The sequence below is a fragment of the Moschus berezovskii genome, chromosome 12 (assembly GCF_049115385.1).
Source record: "Moschus berezovskii isolate FMDL1 chromosome 12, NW_MosBer_1.0, whole genome shotgun sequence".
In the NCBI taxonomy this organism is placed as follows: Eukaryota; Metazoa; Chordata; class Mammalia; order Artiodactyla; family Moschidae; genus Moschus; species Moschus berezovskii.
The window spans coordinates 68,407,765-68,426,357 of NC_142471.1; the positions used below are offsets into that span (position 1 = coordinate 68,407,765).

General features: G+C 40.0%; 1 protein-coding gene across 4 annotated transcripts in view; it reads right to left on the minus strand.

Moving 5' to 3' along the window:
• Positions 1 to 18,593, minus strand: part of ARMH3 (armadillo like helical domain containing 3) — a 183,164-nt gene that overhangs the window by 25,983 nt on the left and 138,588 nt on the right. For 3 of the 4 annotated variants that reach the window (XM_055424803.2, XM_055424802.2, XM_055424804.2), the window contains exon 24: positions 7,268 to 7,346. In XM_055424803.2, coding sequence (XP_055280778.1) covers positions 7,268 to 7,346 — 79 coding nt within the window. Of the gene's footprint in view, positions 1 to 7,267; positions 7,347 to 18,372; positions 18,476 to 18,593 lie in introns of all 4 variants that reach the window. The other variant, XR_008685754.2, reaches the window with a different exon arrangement.

Sequence of the window (18,593 nt, forward strand, 5' to 3'; positions counted from 1 at the left end):
AAATCCAAGACCCTTTTCCCCCGATCTGGTAGTACAGCTTATCTCTTGGTCCAAGTAAGAGAGTAAATATCCTAGCAGCACATAACCAGCTGACCTTCCTAAACGGACCTTCTCAAGATGCCCTATGTAATAGAAAGTTGATTTCCAAGGTTAAGCAGCTTGTAGGAAAATCTCTCTGCCTCTGACTTTGTGTCTTTCCTGCGTTAGTGAGTCCAGTTAACAAATAACTCATATCAAACTTTTTTTCCTGCCAATTAGATCACTCAAAATGCCAGAATCTAAACAAAGGCAGAAAAGAGAGGCAGGGTCAGAGAGTCAATGCTTGTGTCACATGCTCATACTCACTAAGAGTTCCCACAGCAACCATCACTCAGGCTTAGAGAGACTGCAAAACTATAGGCTGTTGTACAAAAACAATGCCAAGTACAGAAAACTGAGTTATGGCTATCATGAGAGTCTTAAATCTCAGCTCTAGCATATGTCTCTGCCAAGGCTGCCTTGCCTGACGGCCAGTGCCATGTTTTAAGATGAAAAAATATCACAAGGACTCTCAAAGTAGGCTGCTCAGAGGTCTTGATTGCCTTGGGGGGCAATATAGGTGGCTCTCATGGGGAAAGTGAACCACGCTCACTTCCTGCATGGAAAGCCCCGCCTTGCAGCTTTACAGCTCCCTTCTCCCAGTCTTCCTCAACAACCAGTGTGTGCTGGAGCTGGCTGACACATGCTTGGCCTGTGAGAGTCAACTGTTAAAATTTTTAAGCACTGTGAGAGCCACTTGGCTTCACATTGGTGGCTATGGTGTGAGTATTTGTCCTCAGAACTACAAACCAGCCCCCTCCAACCACTTACCCTCCAACCAGCTGTTAAACATTTACTAACACCCCAAAGGGCCAACAACTCTAAAGTTGAAGTACCAGGCTCGACTTTCCTCATAAGTCTTGAAGCTTTTAGGATATCTCCCAAAGATCTTTATGTGTGTTTCCTCCTAGATGTTCACAAATAACAGGCGCCACCCAGGCACCCCAACAGTGTTTGCCTCACAAACACGGACTCTCCTCTTGTCAGTATCTCACTCTTCTCTGGGAAAATAAAGCTGGATTTTGTTACGATTTCTAAACACCCAGCAGTTATTTATAGTGATTCTTATCTTAGGATCAGGAGAAAATCAAAAAGGGTTAGAAAGATTACTAATAGATGAAAATAAATACTCAGCTTCCAATGTAACTTTCACTCAATCACATATGAAGCATTTTTTGTTTAATTCTGTAAGGCAGAGGGGAGGGAAGGGAAGTTGTTCAATAAACAGTTTCAGTTTTGAAAGATGAGAAATTTCTAGAGATAACTGCACAACAATGTACATATTAACACTACTGTAGTGTACAGTTAAGAATGGTTAAGATGGTAAATTTTATTATGTGTGTTTATATGTTATGTGTTTTGTTATATGTGTTTGTTATATTTGTTATACCAGGAAAAAAAAAAAAGAGCTAGGTTTGCTTAGTAGGTCTAATAATATGCCTACGCGCATTGAGGGTGGCTCATACCAGGCCTTTGATGAATGTTTGTAAAGTGAATCAAAAGAGGTATAATTAGGACAGGGATGAGAGTCGGTACACTAGGGATTACGGAAGATGTGCTAACAATTTAAATGACTGAATTATACATCTAAGTCATCCAGTCCCTGGGTGCCCTGGGACCTGAGGACAAGGCAGAGACACTCTGGGATTCTTCCCACTCTTTCTGTCCTTTTCAGGTCCTGGCTTTGAGGATATTTTACAATCTCTCTCCATTCATCCAATTCCTATCCTTCCCCTTTCAGGGCCCAACTCAATTCTTCTCTCTTCCACATGGCCCTTCCACCACCACAACCCACAGAGATCTTTCTCTAACAGGAACCTATAGATCCTATTGCTAGTACTGGTCAGATATTGATAATAAGCCGCCTTAAGCTGCCTTAAGCACTTATTTTATCTTTTGAGAACAAAGGCTCTTTATCATACTTCTGTATCCCTCAAATGACTAGGATGATCTGAAGCACAAAGCATTAAATGCTAAAATACTGAGAACTGAAGAACTAAAGAACTGAGAACTAAAATACTGAAGATTGAAGAAAGTTAAGAGTGGGCCAATCACTTACGTGCTTTCCAATGGGATATTTCAATGGCACAAAACTGGTCGTGAGTGTAACTGAAAGCTTAAGGAATCAGGCGATCAGCGAAGGTTTTGTCTTGAATGCTAAACTGCCACTATGTTCTCTAGATACTCAGGGCTCTAGAGAATCTTTCTGTAAAGTTCTGCTATGAAGCTCTCTTTGGTATAAGGAAATTAGAGCTGATACAAGTCAATGTCATATAGAGCTGATACAAGTCAATGTCATAGCATTTGCGAACCAAAATAAATAGCAAATAGTCTAAAAGGAGCTTAAGATCATCAAAGGGAATTTTCAAAGGTCTGATGGCTTTGGGGTCAAGGAAAGTATGAGGTACTATTCAAAACAGCCAGTGATTTTCTACAAAACTTTGTATGTTGAAGGGGCCAAAGACTGGTTGAGAATTTTAAGAAAGATGGACCCTTTTCAAGGCTGGGGGGAAAGGGCATATGCATAATTTTGCACAACTTCAGAGTGTGCAATAATTTTCTAAAGCCTATGCTTGGACTTTGGATTAAAAAACCGATGAGTTAAAAAAACAACAATGATGAGCTAGTGTGTAGATCCCTTTCTAGCAGGATGTAGCCAGCAATAACAAATTTTTTTCTTAATTCGAAACAGGAATGAGGCAGACAGAGTATATCAGAGTTTAAAGTAGGACAAGATAGGGAGGAGAACCCCCTGAAGAGCTCTTCTATTCCAACATACTTACCTGAAGGGAGCACTGAATCATCAAGACAAGATATCCTCAAAGCATTCAAACCCAAGACTTAGGCTTGGGCCCAGAGTTTCTCTTAAATCTCTCCCATCCACATTTATTTAGTAGAAACAGAAGGGTCATTGGGATTTATCTATGAGAATCCTGCAGGCTTTGAGAGTGAGACTCAGCTATCCTCATGGGAAAATGAAAATCAGGGTGGATGTCACTGGTAGGGACAGGATCATAAATGATTCTACCAGCTAGAGATAGATGCTTACCAACAAGCCATACTGAGAAGAGAAAGGAGCTAAATCCCAGCTAATGGTGGGCAAGGGCCTTGAAGGACAATTTTTATAAGATGTATTAAAGACAAGCCAATCCAGAAGAGAATAAACTGAGAATAGTTTCACAGTTTTTGGAAAACCAAGTTTTACCTTCTCCATAAACTTTATTCATAAAGATATATGAAATACAAAAAGAGGTCAAAGTGCCCTTACCAAATACCATGTACAAAAATTAATTTAAAATGAATCAAAGACCTAAATGTAAAAGCTAAAACTATAAAAGGCAACCCACAGAATGGGAGAAAATGTTTGCAAATCACATGTCTGATGAAGGATAAATATCTATAGAGTATATAAAGAATTCCTAAAACTCAACAACAAAAATTCAAGCAATCCAATTAAACAGTGGGCAAGGGGCTTGAATAGAATTTCTCCAAAGAAGATAAAGAGTGGTCAATAAACATATAAGCTATTATAAAAAAATAGGAAAAATTGGAATAATTTTATATTTTAGGTGCGACCAATGTGGGACACACTATGATAGCTTCTCAAAAAATTAAACACAGAATTAATTCCCATTTGATCCAACAGGTCCATATCTGGGTATATACACAAAAGAACTGAAAATAGGGACTCAAACACCAATTTCACAGCATTCTTCACAGCAGCCACAAGGTGGAAGCAACCCGAATCTCCATCGATGGACAGAAGGATAAACAAAATGTGCATCAATGGAATGCTGCAACATTGAAGACATTATGCTAAAAGAAATAAACCAGATATGAGCAGGCTAAGTCACTTCAGTTGTGTCTGACTCTTTGCGACTCTATGGACTGTAGCCTGCAAGGCTCTTCTCTCCATAGGATTCTCCAGGCAAGAAAACTGGAATTGATTGCCATTTCCTTCTCCATATACAAAAGGACAAATATTGTATGATAATACTTTCTGTGAGACCCTTAGAGCAGTCAGATTGTTGTTTAACAACAGTAAGTTTTGTTGTTAAGCTGTGTCCAACTCTTTTGCGACCCCATGGACTGTAGCCTGCCAGGCTCCCACATAGAGACAAACAGTAGAAGAGTGATTACCAGGGGCTGGGGGGAGGGGAAATGAGGAGTTACTGTTTAATGGGTATAGCATTTCAGAATGCAATGATGAGAAAGTTCTGGAGATGGATAGCAGTGATGGTTACAACAATGTGAATGCACTTACCACCACTGAACTATACACTTAAAAACTGTTCAATTGGTAACTTAAGCCTGGCATGCTGTGATTCATGGGGTTGCAAAGAGTCGGTCACGACTGAATGACTGAACTGAACTGAACTGATGTATATTTTACCACGCACACGAAAAGAGTTAATATGTACAAGGTTCACAATCAACCTCAGACAAATATGACTCCTGTGTGTACAATATAAAAATGCATGCAGTTTATTACACTAGAAAATGCATGACCATTCAGTCACACTGAGGGTATTAACTGATTAAAAAACTTTGCTCTCCATGAAGCCAATGAGAAGTAACAAAAAAATGTCATCTATCATCTGGACATCTGAAAATAAACCCCAGTGTGAGAGATCGGGCTCTGTTTGATAAGCAATAAAGGATTTACATCCATTTAAAGCATCATCTTGAAATGCCTCAAACAGACTGCTAGAATGTGTCTGGGGGTTGTCAGAACTCAAAAAAGTCATAAATCTCTTGCCAGAAGAAAATGGCAGTCTGAACAGGCAGATTTAGCGAAGAGACCTCTCTTATTTGCTGTCTTACTAAGCTGAATAAACCCCAGTTAACGCCTACCCATGGTCTTTAGGTTTACTTTAATAGTACTTTAGAATCTACTTGGGGATTAAGTTCCCAATTTCTTCTTTCTACTTAGTTTGCTGCTAACAACTGCAGGTCCTAATTTTTTTTTTGGGGGGGGGGTCACATGGCCGGTGGGATTTTAGTTCCCTGACAAGGAATCAAACCTGTATCCCCTGCATTGGAAGTGCGGAGTCTTAACCACTTGACTGAAAGGGAAGTCCCTGCAGGGCCTACTGCATCCCAAACCCGGTTCTTTAGGAAGCTGTAGATACACTTAACATTAGTGATATCAGCATTAAGTGAAGGGAGAGAAGTGCTCCAACACATGGTGGAGATTAACAAGGAGTCAAAATACTTCTAACCTGATAGTGCTGAGAATAAAACCAAGTGTACTCTAATGCTGTCATTTATTGCCCTTCAGAGTCAGTTAGGGAAGAGAAGCAATAACTATTTTTAGGGCAGTTTGGAAAAGGGTCCCAGAACAGAATCACCCTTCCTCCACTACCCAAGGGAAAAGGATTGTTAAGAGAGGTGAGTATACACAAACTCCATGACAGTAAGGACTACACTTAGATTATTCACTACTGATCCCTGCTACCCAGCACCACTCTTTGTACACAGAAGATATGCAATATTATTTATTAAGAAAAGAAGTCTTTGAGAGCCGCTTCCCCTTCCTCATTTTCAAACAGGGTTGTGTATTCTCCCACTCTATAGAAGTCGCCTCATCTCTGGCTTGTGGATACTTTCTGTGAGGCACTTTCATCACTTCATTTAACTCTGAAAGAAGTTGGGGGGGGGTGAGGACACGTGCTTGCTAATCATCCTTTTCCAGATTGTCTCATGCGCCAGAATGGATTTTTATTATTGGTCTGTGGCTGCTACTGCTGTAGAAAGATTTCAGCCTGACCTTCCCAAGCTGCTGGGGGATAAATACTGCACGTGGCTGACTGAGAAAAAATGTGTCTTCCTCTTTTTTTTTCTAAAAAAGCTTTTAGACTAAACAGAGCTCACTGTGATAGGAAAGTCACCCTTTCTTTCACTATACAAAGCTCAAGATGAATTCTTTTGCATAAAAACAATATAACAAAACTGATCTGAACTGATTCAACAGGAAAAAGGTAGGATGTTGAAGCACCTCACAGAGAGCAGTGGCATCAAAGTCCTGAACAGGACTTAGGGCTGCTCCATAGGCAGAAGAGGAAAAAAGAAAATGAAAGCCATTTATCAGAGTGGTTTAAATAAGAGGATGGATTCCCACAGCTGGCCTCACAAAGGAGAATAAATATGTCAAAGGGAATAACTGATAGAATAATTGAGTCCTATCCATCTGGCTGAGGAAGAGCCACTGGTGGGAATACTGAGAAGCTGTCTGTTAGGCAAAGGCTTCCTTTGGTGCCTCATTTGGCCAGTGGAATAGCTTTTAGGAACACTGAACACACAATCACACCACAGCTGGCTAGCTGGCCCTGCCAGCAAGAGGCTCACAGAAGGGTTACACTGATGCAAAGGCCAAAAAAGGGAAAGCAGAGCATAGGCGATTTTGTTTTCTTAATTGGCTTGGAGCCTATATCTGGACTCTCACCTCATGAATACCCAGGCCCTTCAACTTGGGAGTAGGGTGAGAAGGAAGGGAGACTGTAAGAATATATGTCTCATTTTGTGCTTTTGAAAACAAGACTCAAAATCTTGTTCTGAAACATCAAGTTTGATACCATGCTACGCTAAAGCCCCATCTTACTTTTATATAATGCAGAGCCAAGGGCTCTTTTCTTTGGGAAAAGAGAAAATCAGGCAAGACTCAAGGAAAACGAACATACAACACTATCTGCATGTGCCACAGTTCATACCACAGAAAAATTTGCTCAGAAATAATTGTTCAAGGCACGTAGAACTCAATTCTAAGGCAAATCTGCCCCAAGGAGGGTTCATTTTTTTAAGGAGCCAAACAACATCAAATTAAGCTGAACTCAGGGTTTTTCTAACTGGCAGTTTCAACCATTTCTAAGTTTTCATTTCTTATTTTCAAAAGTCAGAATGACTCTCTGCCTAAAATTAAAGAAATGCCTTATCACCCACACTAAAATAACAATTCACCAAAATTTCACCTACATTATCTTTTACATAATTAAATGAATCCTTCATATGGCACAAAAGCAGAAGCCATCATTCTAATTAAAGTACTATCAACAAATCCCTTACTAATTCCTCTTAGCAGCCTGGCTCTTGCCACTCCCACTAGAAGCTCAGTCACAGAATCCCTCTGCCATCTGAGAGGACTTGATGCTGGCCACCAACTAAGGCCACTCTGAGGAAAGTAGTTGCTTACCTGCTCCTCCGACAGTTGTGATATGTGATTCACAGCAGCGTAGGATTCAATTTTGGGGTTAAAGTGGTTGATGATGGCTCTGAAACAGAGAATTAACATGAATACAGTACCAGATGGAATAAGAGGATAAATGAGTTAAAAACAAGTATCAGCTACCCTCTGATTTAGAGTATGTGACCATGGATTTGACTCTCAGAAGATAACTGTCCTCTTATGAACATGAGATCACATGGGGTGAAGTGATTACTCTAATATAGGAAAAGTTTAATAATTTATTAGACAGAGAACAGAATCAAGTATGCCTGCTCCGTAAATGAACTAGGGGAAAAACTCACAACCAAACAAAAGTCAAAACCTAGCATCCTTCAGATGAGAAACAGGGCTCAGGGGGCTGTCCACCAGGCGGCCCTTGTGTTTCAGTCAGAAAAAAAAAATACTTTACTCTGCTTTTACTCAGGAGAACAGGGCATTCAGTGAAGCTGGACCAACATGTGGGTTGAATACAGTCTCTGAAGAACCTAAAATTTCCCAAAGCCTACAACCATCATATTTGCTAGTTAATATTTTGAACCAAAATTTTATTTCCAGCCATTCAAACCAAAATCTGAATGTTGTTTTCAAACATTCTCTCTTCAGGGTCACCAAGTCATATCAAATCTATCTCTTCAAAAGCTCTGAAATCTGAAATAAATTTCCCTGAAACCAATGCTTGAGTATAGATCTTTGTGATTTCTTGTCTGGTAGAGTAGAAAACCAATAGTCATGTATGGATTTGAGAATTGGACCATAAAGAAGGCTGAGCACCAAAGAATTTATGCATTCAAACTGTGGTGCTGGAGAAGACTCTTGAGAGTCCCTTGGACAGCAAGGAGATCAAACCAGCCAATCCTAAAGGAAATCAACCCTGGATATTCATTGGAAGGACTGATGCTGAAGCTAAAGCTCCAATACTTTGGCCACCTGATGTGAAGAGCTGACTTATTGGAAAAGACCCCGAAGCTAGGAAAAACTGAGGGCAAGAGGAGAATGGGGTGACAGAGGATGAGATGGTTGGATGGTATCAATGACTCAATGGACATGAGTTTGAGCAAACTCCAGGAGATAGTGATGGACAGAGAAGCACGGACAGAGAAGCCTGGTGTGTTACAGTTCACAGGGTTGCAAAGAGATGGACATGACTTAGCAACTGAACAAGAAGAAGAGTATAAAAAACACAGGTTTTAGACTAGAGGTTAATGGGGAGAAGAGAAAAATCTAACAGAACAATTTCAAATAATATGTGCAGATACTCTCCTCTTTATGAAGTGGAGTTTAGTTTCCATTATCACTGAGAGTAAGCTAGACTCATCTCCATAGAGTAGCAAAAGGGAAAAATAGTAACTTGACAGTAAAGAATACTGGCAAATCTACTTCAACCAAGCAATGAAGGTGAGTATCACCAGTGATGTCATGTAACCTCTGGTAAGAAGGGCACTTCATCTCTGTCGTGTACTTTCAGAAATTCATGATCTCAATCTAAGCACAAGAAAAACATCAGACAAACCCACACTGGGGTACATTCTAGAGAATACCTTGCCAGTTACTCCTCAAGATTGTCAAGGTTATGAAAAACAAAACTTGAGGAAGAGTCATAAACTGGAAGCCATTGGTGAGATATGACTAAACGCAACTTGATGCTCTGAATTGGATCCGGGAACAGAAAGAGGACATTAAAGGAAAAACTGTTGAAACCCAAACAAAATATGGAGTTTAGTTAATAGTAATGTATCAATGCTTGTTTCTTAGTGTTGATAAACATACCATGGTAATGTAAGAGGGGAGAAACTAGGCTGAGGGGCATATAGAAACTCTATTATCTTTGCATTTTTTTTCTGTAATTTTAAAATTATTCCAAAATTGATGCTTTTGAACTGTGGTGTTGGAGAAGACTCTTGAGAGTCCCTTGAACTGCAAGGAGATCCAACCAGTCCATCCTAAAGGAGATCAGTCCTGGGTGTTCATTGGAAGGACTGATGCTAAAGTTGAAACTCCAATACTTTGGCCACCTCATGTGAAGAGTTGACTCATTGGAAAAGACCCTGATGCTGGGAGGGATTAGGGGCAGGAGGAGAGGGGATGACAGAGGATGAGATGGCTGGATAGAATCACCGACTCGATGGACATGAATTTGGGTAAACCCCAGGAGGTGGTGATGGACAGGGAAGCCTGGAGTGCTGCAATTCATGGCGTCGCAAAGAGTCGGACACGACTGAGCGACTGAACTGAACTGAAAGTTTATTAAAACATGTGTATGACAGCATAATAGAAATCAATATATTCTTTTAATATAACCTTATGACCAACCTAGATAGTATATTAAAAAGCAGAGACATTACTTTGCCAACCAAGGTCTGTCTAGTCAAGGCTATGGTTTTTCCTGTGGTCATGTATGGATGTGAGAGTTGGACTGTGAAGAAAGCTGATTGCCAAAGAATTGATGCTTTTGAACCGTGGTGCTGGAGAAGATTCTTGAGAGTCCCTTGGACTGCAAGGAGATCCAACCAGTCCATTCTAAAGGAGATCAATCCTGGGTGTTCGTTGGAAGGACTGATGCTAAAGCTGAAACTGCAATACTTTGGCCACCTCATGTGACGAGTTGACTCACTGGAAAAGACTCTGATGCTGGGAAAGGTTGGAGGCGGGAGGAGAAGGGGACAACAGAGAATGAGATGGCTGGATGGCATCACCAACTCGATGGACATGAGTTTGAGTGAACTCCGGGAGTTGGTGATGGACAGGGAGGCCTAGTGTGCTGTGATTCATGGGGTTGCAAAGAGTCGGACACGACTGAGTGACTGAACTGAACTGAACTGATAGTAAAGAATTTAATCTAACCCAAATATCAGAAGTATAAGCCAGAAATTAAAAAAGAAAATCATGGTGTGGAATCCCAGTTTGACCAATGTTTTTCTGAATGATTTTTGAAAGCTGGATATTTTGCCAGAGGGATAAAATGGGAAAAATTATATCTGTTTTAGCACAGTAACTAGGAATAGTACATTGCAGGCATACAATAAATGTTTGTTGAAAGAGTGAACTAAACCTTAAGAGGATTCATGCAATATTTATATAGTAAAGCAATGTTAAATATCTAACACAATGCCTGGCACACAGATGGTACTCAATAAATATTCAATGAATGACTAAATCAAATAGGACAGAAATGGGTCAGGCACAAGAGGCAAGTTTTGGTAACTTATTTTCCAAGAGACTGTTAAGAAGAGTAGGGATGTTATTATCTGCAAGTTAAGGTTGTGGGGCTTGGTCTAAATCCAAAATATCCACTGTAATCAAGTTGGGGGGTGTCAAATATTTTTCTCATTCAGAAAGCAAAGTTTGAGGATACTGGCAGGGATGACAACAGTCCAGGAACAGAAAGAAAACCGGGAGGCTAAACCCAATGAGAAGATGGCGGGGCAGGCATAGGGAACTGAGAATCCCACCAAACCTAGAAGCAGCACTAACTTACAGTTAACCCAGGATAGAGTCTGAGTCACAGAATTCAGCTCCCAAGAGTGATGGGAGTGAGGAAAGGAAATACAATAGACAAATCAATCTACTATCAGACCTCAGTTATTTTGGAAAATGGAAACTGCATTTTATAAATACATCATGCTTTTATAAAGGGTTTTTTTTTTAAAGGTTTTCTTTAAATTTCTTAGTAAAAAAATTTTTTTGAAAAGTGTTTGAGAAAAATCCTGACTCAGCTGAACTAGAATTGCAATTTTGTTTTGATGTGCCTAGGTTTGGAGAACAGAGAACTCCAAAAACCCCTAATGTCTGTCTGGGTGGGATGGTAGCAGCCACTGGGGCCCAGCTGGCAATCCAGAGAAGCTGGTGAGGTTAGGACAATGAAATAATCCCTGGGAACGGAACAGATAGGGATGCTGTAATTCTATTCCTTTCCTATCAGAGGAATTTTCTTGCCAAGAAAGAAAGCAAGGAAGCAAGAAAGAAATGAGAGAGAAAGGAGAAAGAAAAAGAGGGAAGAAAGAAAGACAGAGAAGGAGCTCAGAGCAAGAAACAAAGGAGAGAGGAGATGGGGGAGAGAAAGAAAAAATTGGAAGGTACTATCTTCAGAAAGTACACTATTTCCTTCCCTTCTGTTACATCTGCCAAATATCAGCTGGGTCTATGGATGCCCTATGCTTGATACTGCAGGGCATGTTTGTTGATGCTGTTTAGGCAAACTTATCCTAAGAGTATGATAGATTTGTCAGTCTGAGAATTTATATTACGGAACAAACATAAAATCATCCTCCAACCTAACCTGTGACATTCTCTTCCCAGAGCTTCAGATCTCTGTAAGTGATGAAGGTCTCCCACCAGGCAATTTAAGGGACTGTTTAGAAACCCGAGACAGGTGAAACAGTGTAAATCCAGTTAATAATCTCTAACTCAAGACCCACACAGGACACAGTATACACCTCTGCTTTACTCTTCCTGCTGTTTATTTGGGACTTTAATCTGTAAAATATGAGTACTAATCTGATTTTCTGGAGATACCACCAGGTGCAGGGTGCTAGGTCTAAGAGGTAAGAAAAACAGTCTGACATTGGCTGTTCTCCCTCCACGCTCTTTAGCAAGGCATTTCAGACAGGGTTTGGAAGCTTCCTATTCAAGAGCTCAGGACTTCATACTGTTGAAATGGAAGTATGTTCTGAGGCAGCAAAGAGATGACAAAACACTAAAATCAGGTTAAGTCAGCCCACACTGAGTGACACATACCTTTGCAGTGACTGCAATACTTAGCTTCTCCTTCCCCAGTAAGTCTGGAGGCTACCAGGGCTCACCTGGGTTGTGATTTCCCGCTGCCCGACCTGGGGTAGCCCCCAGAATTAAACTCATGTCTTACCAGCTCTCAGTGGAAGAACAATAAGATATGAGATTGATGGATGAAGGAGGAATCTCTCTCTTTTCTTCAGGCTTTCCTTCTCACTGATACCACCTCTAAAATGATCTACCAACATTTCTTCTGAACATCTGGGAGGAGAGGAGGAGACTACTAAGTCATTCTAATTGTAGCTCTCTCATTTTCATTGATCAAAACCTGTCAAAACAGGTAGCAACTGTCACGTGCTGAAGTCTAAAAGTTTAGGTTTCCAGACAGTAAATGGCAGTTTTTTTCTATCAGAAGATGAATGATCAAAGTATGATTTTAATTCCCTCACGACTTATTTCATCTAAAAAGGGCCTTCGGCAGTGAAAGCACAGAGTCCTAACCACTAGACTGCCAAGAATTCCTTTTGTACACTGAGGTTGGCTTTCATCTAATATCAGCCTTTCAGGTATTCAAACAAAACCTAGCCTTTGCCAATGGAAAACTCTTATGCTACAAAGTATTTCTGAAAAGGAGACTTGAAAGGAGAGGAGGAATAGGGAAGAAGAGGAAGGTGTAAGTGGACAATGAATGAGAAAACAGCCATTATGCACTGACTAAGGTTTCTCTTTCACAAAAGTAGCAAAACAATCAAATTGGAAAAGAAGAATCTTTGCAAGAAATGATACTGGAACAACTGAATGTCTACATGCAAAGGGATGAAGCTGAACCACATACTATACCCAAAAATTAACTCAAAATGGAACACAGATTTAATATAAGATCTAAAAACCATAAAACTTTTAGAAGAACACATGAGAGTACATCTTCATGAATTTGGGTGAGGCAATGATTCCTTAGGGGGTAATAAAAGCACAAGTGACAAAAAAAAAAGTAGGTCAAGTTTAAAAACTTCTGTGCTGCAAAGGATAACCATCAAGAAAGTGAAAAGACAATCCAGAGAATGGGAGAAAATACTTGCAAATCATGTATCTGATGAAAAACCCCTGTGAGATACCACTTCACACCCACTAGGATCATAATAACCAAAAAGACAGTTAACAAGTGTTGGCAAGGACATGAAGAAATTAGTACTCTTATACATTGCTGGTGGGATAGTAAAATGGTACAGATACTTTGGAAAGTGGTTTGGAAGTTCCTCAAATGTTAGTACACAAAATTACCCTATGACCCAGAGATTCTACTCTTATATGCCCAAAAGAATGAAAACATGTTTACACAAAACCTTGTACATAATTGTTCACAGTGGCATTATTCAGAATATCAAAAAAGTAGAAACAACCCAAATGGATAAAATGTGGTATCAGTTCAGTTCAGTCGCTCAGTCGTGTCCGACTCTTTGCGACCCCATGAATCAACACCACGCCTGGCCTCCCTGTCCATCACCAACTCCCGGAGTTCACTCAAACTCATGTCCATCGAGTCGGTGATGGCATCCAGCCATCTCATCCTCTGTATAGCTATAGTTAAATATTATTCACCCATAAAAAGGAATGAAGTACTGATAAATGCTAAAATATGAATGAATGTAGAAAAAGTTGTTATGTGAAAGAAACCAGACACAAAAGGCCACATAATATACCATTCCATTTATAGGAAAGGTTTAGAACAGGCAAATTTATACAGACAGAAAATAAGTTAGTGGTTGCTTGGGGCTAAGGGAAGGGTTAGAGGAGAAATGGGGGTGGACTGCTAAAGGATATGGAGTACCCTTCTTGGGGGACAACATTCTAAAAGTAGATTGTGGTGATAGTTGTATTACCTTGTGAGTATATTAAACAATGAGTTGCACACGTTAAATGTCTGAGCTATAACATACGAACTGTTGTTCAGTTGCCCAGTTGTGTCCAAAATCTTTGTGACCCTGTGGACTGCAGTACGCCAGTCCTAGCTTAAGGCATCCTCGACTCCAGCAGTTCCTGAGCAAGCTGCTTTCCTTAGTAAACAATTCCACATAGAATTCACAGGTCCCAGAATGCTTCACTCACCAAGATAACTTTCCTAGAGCTTGTGTATGCTCATGATGTTGGTGGCAAGAGGAAAAGGAGCTCACTGTGCCACTCTGTCATAAATTAGAGCAGATAGAGTCTAAGGAGCTTCTAGAGAAGCCTCTGTGGTCAGTGCCATAAGAGGGAGCAGAGACATGGGCACTGACACTGGAAGCCACATGTGCAGGGAGGAACAACTCTGCCCAGAGATCAGAAAAGTTCAACTCCCGGCAACATGCATGATATCTTCAGATGAAAAGGTCTGCATTTGTCAAACAACATCAACTTCTGGCTGTTGAACATAGTACTCCTTGGATTAAAATGTTACGGGTAGACTGAAGGGGGAGAAAGAAGGTTCTCCGAGTCTCAACACTCTTGACTACTTTTTTGTTTTTGAGAAATGACTGGAGCTAAATACATTACTCAGAGAAAGCCATCCATCCAAGACTAGGAAGAGGATTTAAAGAAATAAGGCCTAAGGAAAGGGGAAGGAGTCTGGAGGTAGAACTTAGTGGGGAAAGGGAATATAAATTCTTACCAAACCACCAGTTTTCCTCACACTGGAACTGAATGCATCTTGAAAGCAGGGACCAAATTTATTTTGTTCACCAATATCTTCCCAAGCCTTTAGCAAAACTGAATAAATTAAAGTCTACAAAGGTTATTGTCCAATCTCACCACAAGTAAGGAGGTTCATGATCACCAGCTACTCTCCAAAAGCATGAAAATAACAATAAAAATGTTTTATCCCCAACCCGGAAGAAAAGGTGACTCAGACATGAACAGCTGTCACCAAAAGAAGGAACAAAAGTTGTCACTGAAAACAGTAAAACTTTCTCTTCAAGTCATATGAGGAGGTCAGGGAAAAGCTTTCTGGCATTTCTTATAAAAATAATCTAGTATCTTCTAAAAGTAAGCCTGAATTTTTGTTTGTTTGTTTAGGGGTAGGGAGTGGGAGAGGTGCTGGGGAGTGTGTTATACTCTGGGACTGGGTCTCCTAAATGCTACTGAATTGGAAAGTTCCAAAAAGGGAAAGGAAGAAGAAATAGACAATGTCATAGAAAGGGAAATTGCTGAAGTCAGTCACAGTAAGGGATGGATTTGCACCCAAAGCACCTTTAAGGGCAAGAATCTGGGCCATCCTCCAATGCAACTGTCAACTTCTTACTGCTGAAGACAGGGGTCACTTATATAAACTGAAGCAAAATGAAGTGGACAGATGGAACAACAAGGCTGAGCTACAAACTGGCTGGGGATTTCTTGGTCCATTTTTAACTTATTCTCTCTGACTCACGACTCTGCAAAGTGGCTTTCTTTTCCCCAGTGCTGGATGGATGATGGCTGAGACACATAGTTAATGCCCAGCTTACCCAGGAAATGCATGGAAATATTACCTTAAAAATGCAGGCAATGTAGCTTAGGAGAAAATGTGGATTTTTCCTTATATCCAAAGCAAATCTAAAGTAAATCCTCCTAACACGCAATTTCTCACAATCCCAGCTACCTTTCACAGACAGAAGTCTCTAAGGGTCTTTTATAAAACAATAAATAAATAATAGTTTCATCCAGAAGCTCGGAACATGGTGCTTGTTTCCTTACTAAGACATCTGAGAAAGCAGACTGTCTCTAAAAGCTGCTATGTAAATTCTTCAGGCACAAAAGAGAAAAACAGGCAAAGGTTGATTACAGGCAGATTCTGTAGCTCTGATTCCAAGGAAGGAGGGAACATAACTGGTATACGCAACAAGGTACATATGAGAAAAATACCTAAAAGTTTCACCCTAACACTATTCTTACAAGGCCACAGATTTACATTAAAGGGTTTGATTATGGGTGAATACCTAAAGCCTGATACATCTGGATTTCAAGCCCAGTCTCATCAAGCTATAGTCCTGTATTCTCAAATACTTGCTAAACATGTACACCTGCATATCATGATTTGTTCACATGGTTTTCTTCACACTGTTGTTGCTCAGTTGCTAATAAGCTGTATCTGATTTTTTGCGACCCACGGACTGCAGTATGCCAGGCTTCCCTGTTCTCCACCATCTCCTGGACATGGAATACTATTTTTCTTCATCACCAAAAAGCCAAAGTCTTAGTTTTCCTTTCGGAAGGCACAGTTAAAACACCATCATTTCCCTGCACAACATAATTCACATAATGTAAAAAACAAAGCTTTAGAGGCATTAGACCTGAGTTAAAATTCTTATTTCTCTACTTCTAGGCTGCAAGACCTTGGGCAAGACACTAACCTCTCTGAGTACCAGAGAAGCATTCTTCAACTAGTTGGGTTTCCTTTCTAAAGCTTTTCTTTGTGTCTTCCTATATAATCGTAACTTGCCCTAAAGAAAACTTATCCCCTCAAGCAGTTTCCATTTTCCTAGACCCAAAAGAGCAGTCCAGTGATCCGTACTACAGACTATATTCCCAGATATCTGGAATTAAAGATAATTCCCTGATGGTCCAGGGGTTAGGAGTCCTTGATTCCACTGCAGGACTGCAGGAGACATGACTTTGATCCCTGTTCGGGGAACTAAGATCCCACAGGCCACATGGCATGGCCAAAAAAAAAAGACAAGAAAAAAAAAAGGGACAAGAAACCCACCATATTCATACCTGCTTCAACCTGGGAAACTGTCAAACATACAGGTTATAAGACTGGCTTCTGAGAAAGGATGAAGGTATGACTAAGTGGTATGTGGCAGTGATTAAAATGGTTCCTCTGAGGCTGGGTTATTAACTTTAAACTAACATTTCTTTTCACATTCAGAATTGCCTCATATACTCCCATTTCATGCAGTAATAAGCTTCCCTCTTCATGAAGTCAATGAATCTTCAGCCCATCCAATTCAACAACAACAAAAAAAAGCAATTTCCCTTGATGCCTGTTAACAGCAGTGTATTACAAGCCTCAGAGATTCTGCTGATTAACATTAAACAAAATAAAACCTCAAATAAGAATACCTTTTAACCTTTTCACTTTGAAACTATCCAGTCAAAACTTCAGCAAGTGACCTGTTTCCTCTAACTTACCCTTTATGTTCTAGGTCTTAACCCTTTCATGCCAAATATCCCCTTCTTTATACTACTGTTTCTGTGGCCATTCCTTTCAAGACCAGAGACGCAAAAATGGACCCTTACTATAGAAGACATTTTGACAACCATCAGGAAGGATGAGCTACTGGCCAATGCATCTAGTTGTGTGCTTTATTCAATGATCCAAAGTTTGTAAATTGGCCAAGAGAATTTGATTTATTAGTATACATAAACTCATTGGGGTTGCAAGAATCGGACACGACTTAGCAACTAAACCACCATAAACTTACTGACTGAAGGAAATCAAACAGTGAACGGTGTAGTCCCAAACTACACCATGGTAACCCTCAGGTTTTAACTTGGGGAATGATTTAAGTCAGTATCTCTCTCGATTTCTAGGTGAGAAGCACATGTGTCACACTCGGCAAGTTATTCACCTACTGAACATTTTTCTAGTCTCTGCATTAGACAAATGAAAGTTCACAATTCATTAACTGGAGGGAAACAAGAAAGAGTTAATGTGTATGAAATGCACATGGCCTGAGGGGCAGTTGCCTCATTTTCTGAAGCTGTGCATGGCTACGCATTTTGGCAGTTTGAGATTTCTACCTTGATGCATGATTTTGCCCAATGTAGGTTTCTGCCTCATCACCTGCTGGAAATTAAGCAATTGGTTATAGCTACTTTGCTTGAAAAATGAGCTAATTTCTAGTTACTGTGGCCCCAAACCATAGATTTAAGCCAAGTGAGATACCATGGGCTTTACATTTTGGCTAAATTATCTCTTCTAGCACTGCCAAGAGAAGGAAACAGAATTCCTTATTGCTTTTTAGATACCAGCCTGACTTTGTTTCACTCTTTCCACAATGAAAGTAAATGAAGAAAAATGAACCACAGGAGATGAAGGAACCACAAAAGTCAAACAGACCATGTACACTTCCATAGAAGATATCACTTAATCTATACTCCTTAGAAATGCTTGCTTTTTATCAAAGCTTTCTCTCAATAAATGAACAGAGGCTCCAAACCTTTGATACCCTTTGAAATTAGTAATTTAGCCCTGGATTTCTTGTCTCCAGAAGCAAGGCCCCTCTACACTCTCAGAAATTAGTGATTATAAAGGAACAAAATGGGCCATGTGAAAATGTCTAACAGACTTTCTACCTTATTTCAGGATACAAGAAAATCCTGATACATACCTGCAAGGACTTCTGAAGCAGTGGAGATCAGCTCAAAACCCCAAGAAGTGATCTATTTTTAATTAACAGTAAACATTCCAATCCCTTGAATGTGACCTGAGAACTTAAAAAAAAAAAAAAAACTGACATGTGCCAAAACCCTGAAACATTTTAATTATACCTCATTCCCATCAGCACAATTAATCAACTTATTATAAGACATTTATAACTTTGAGTATGGG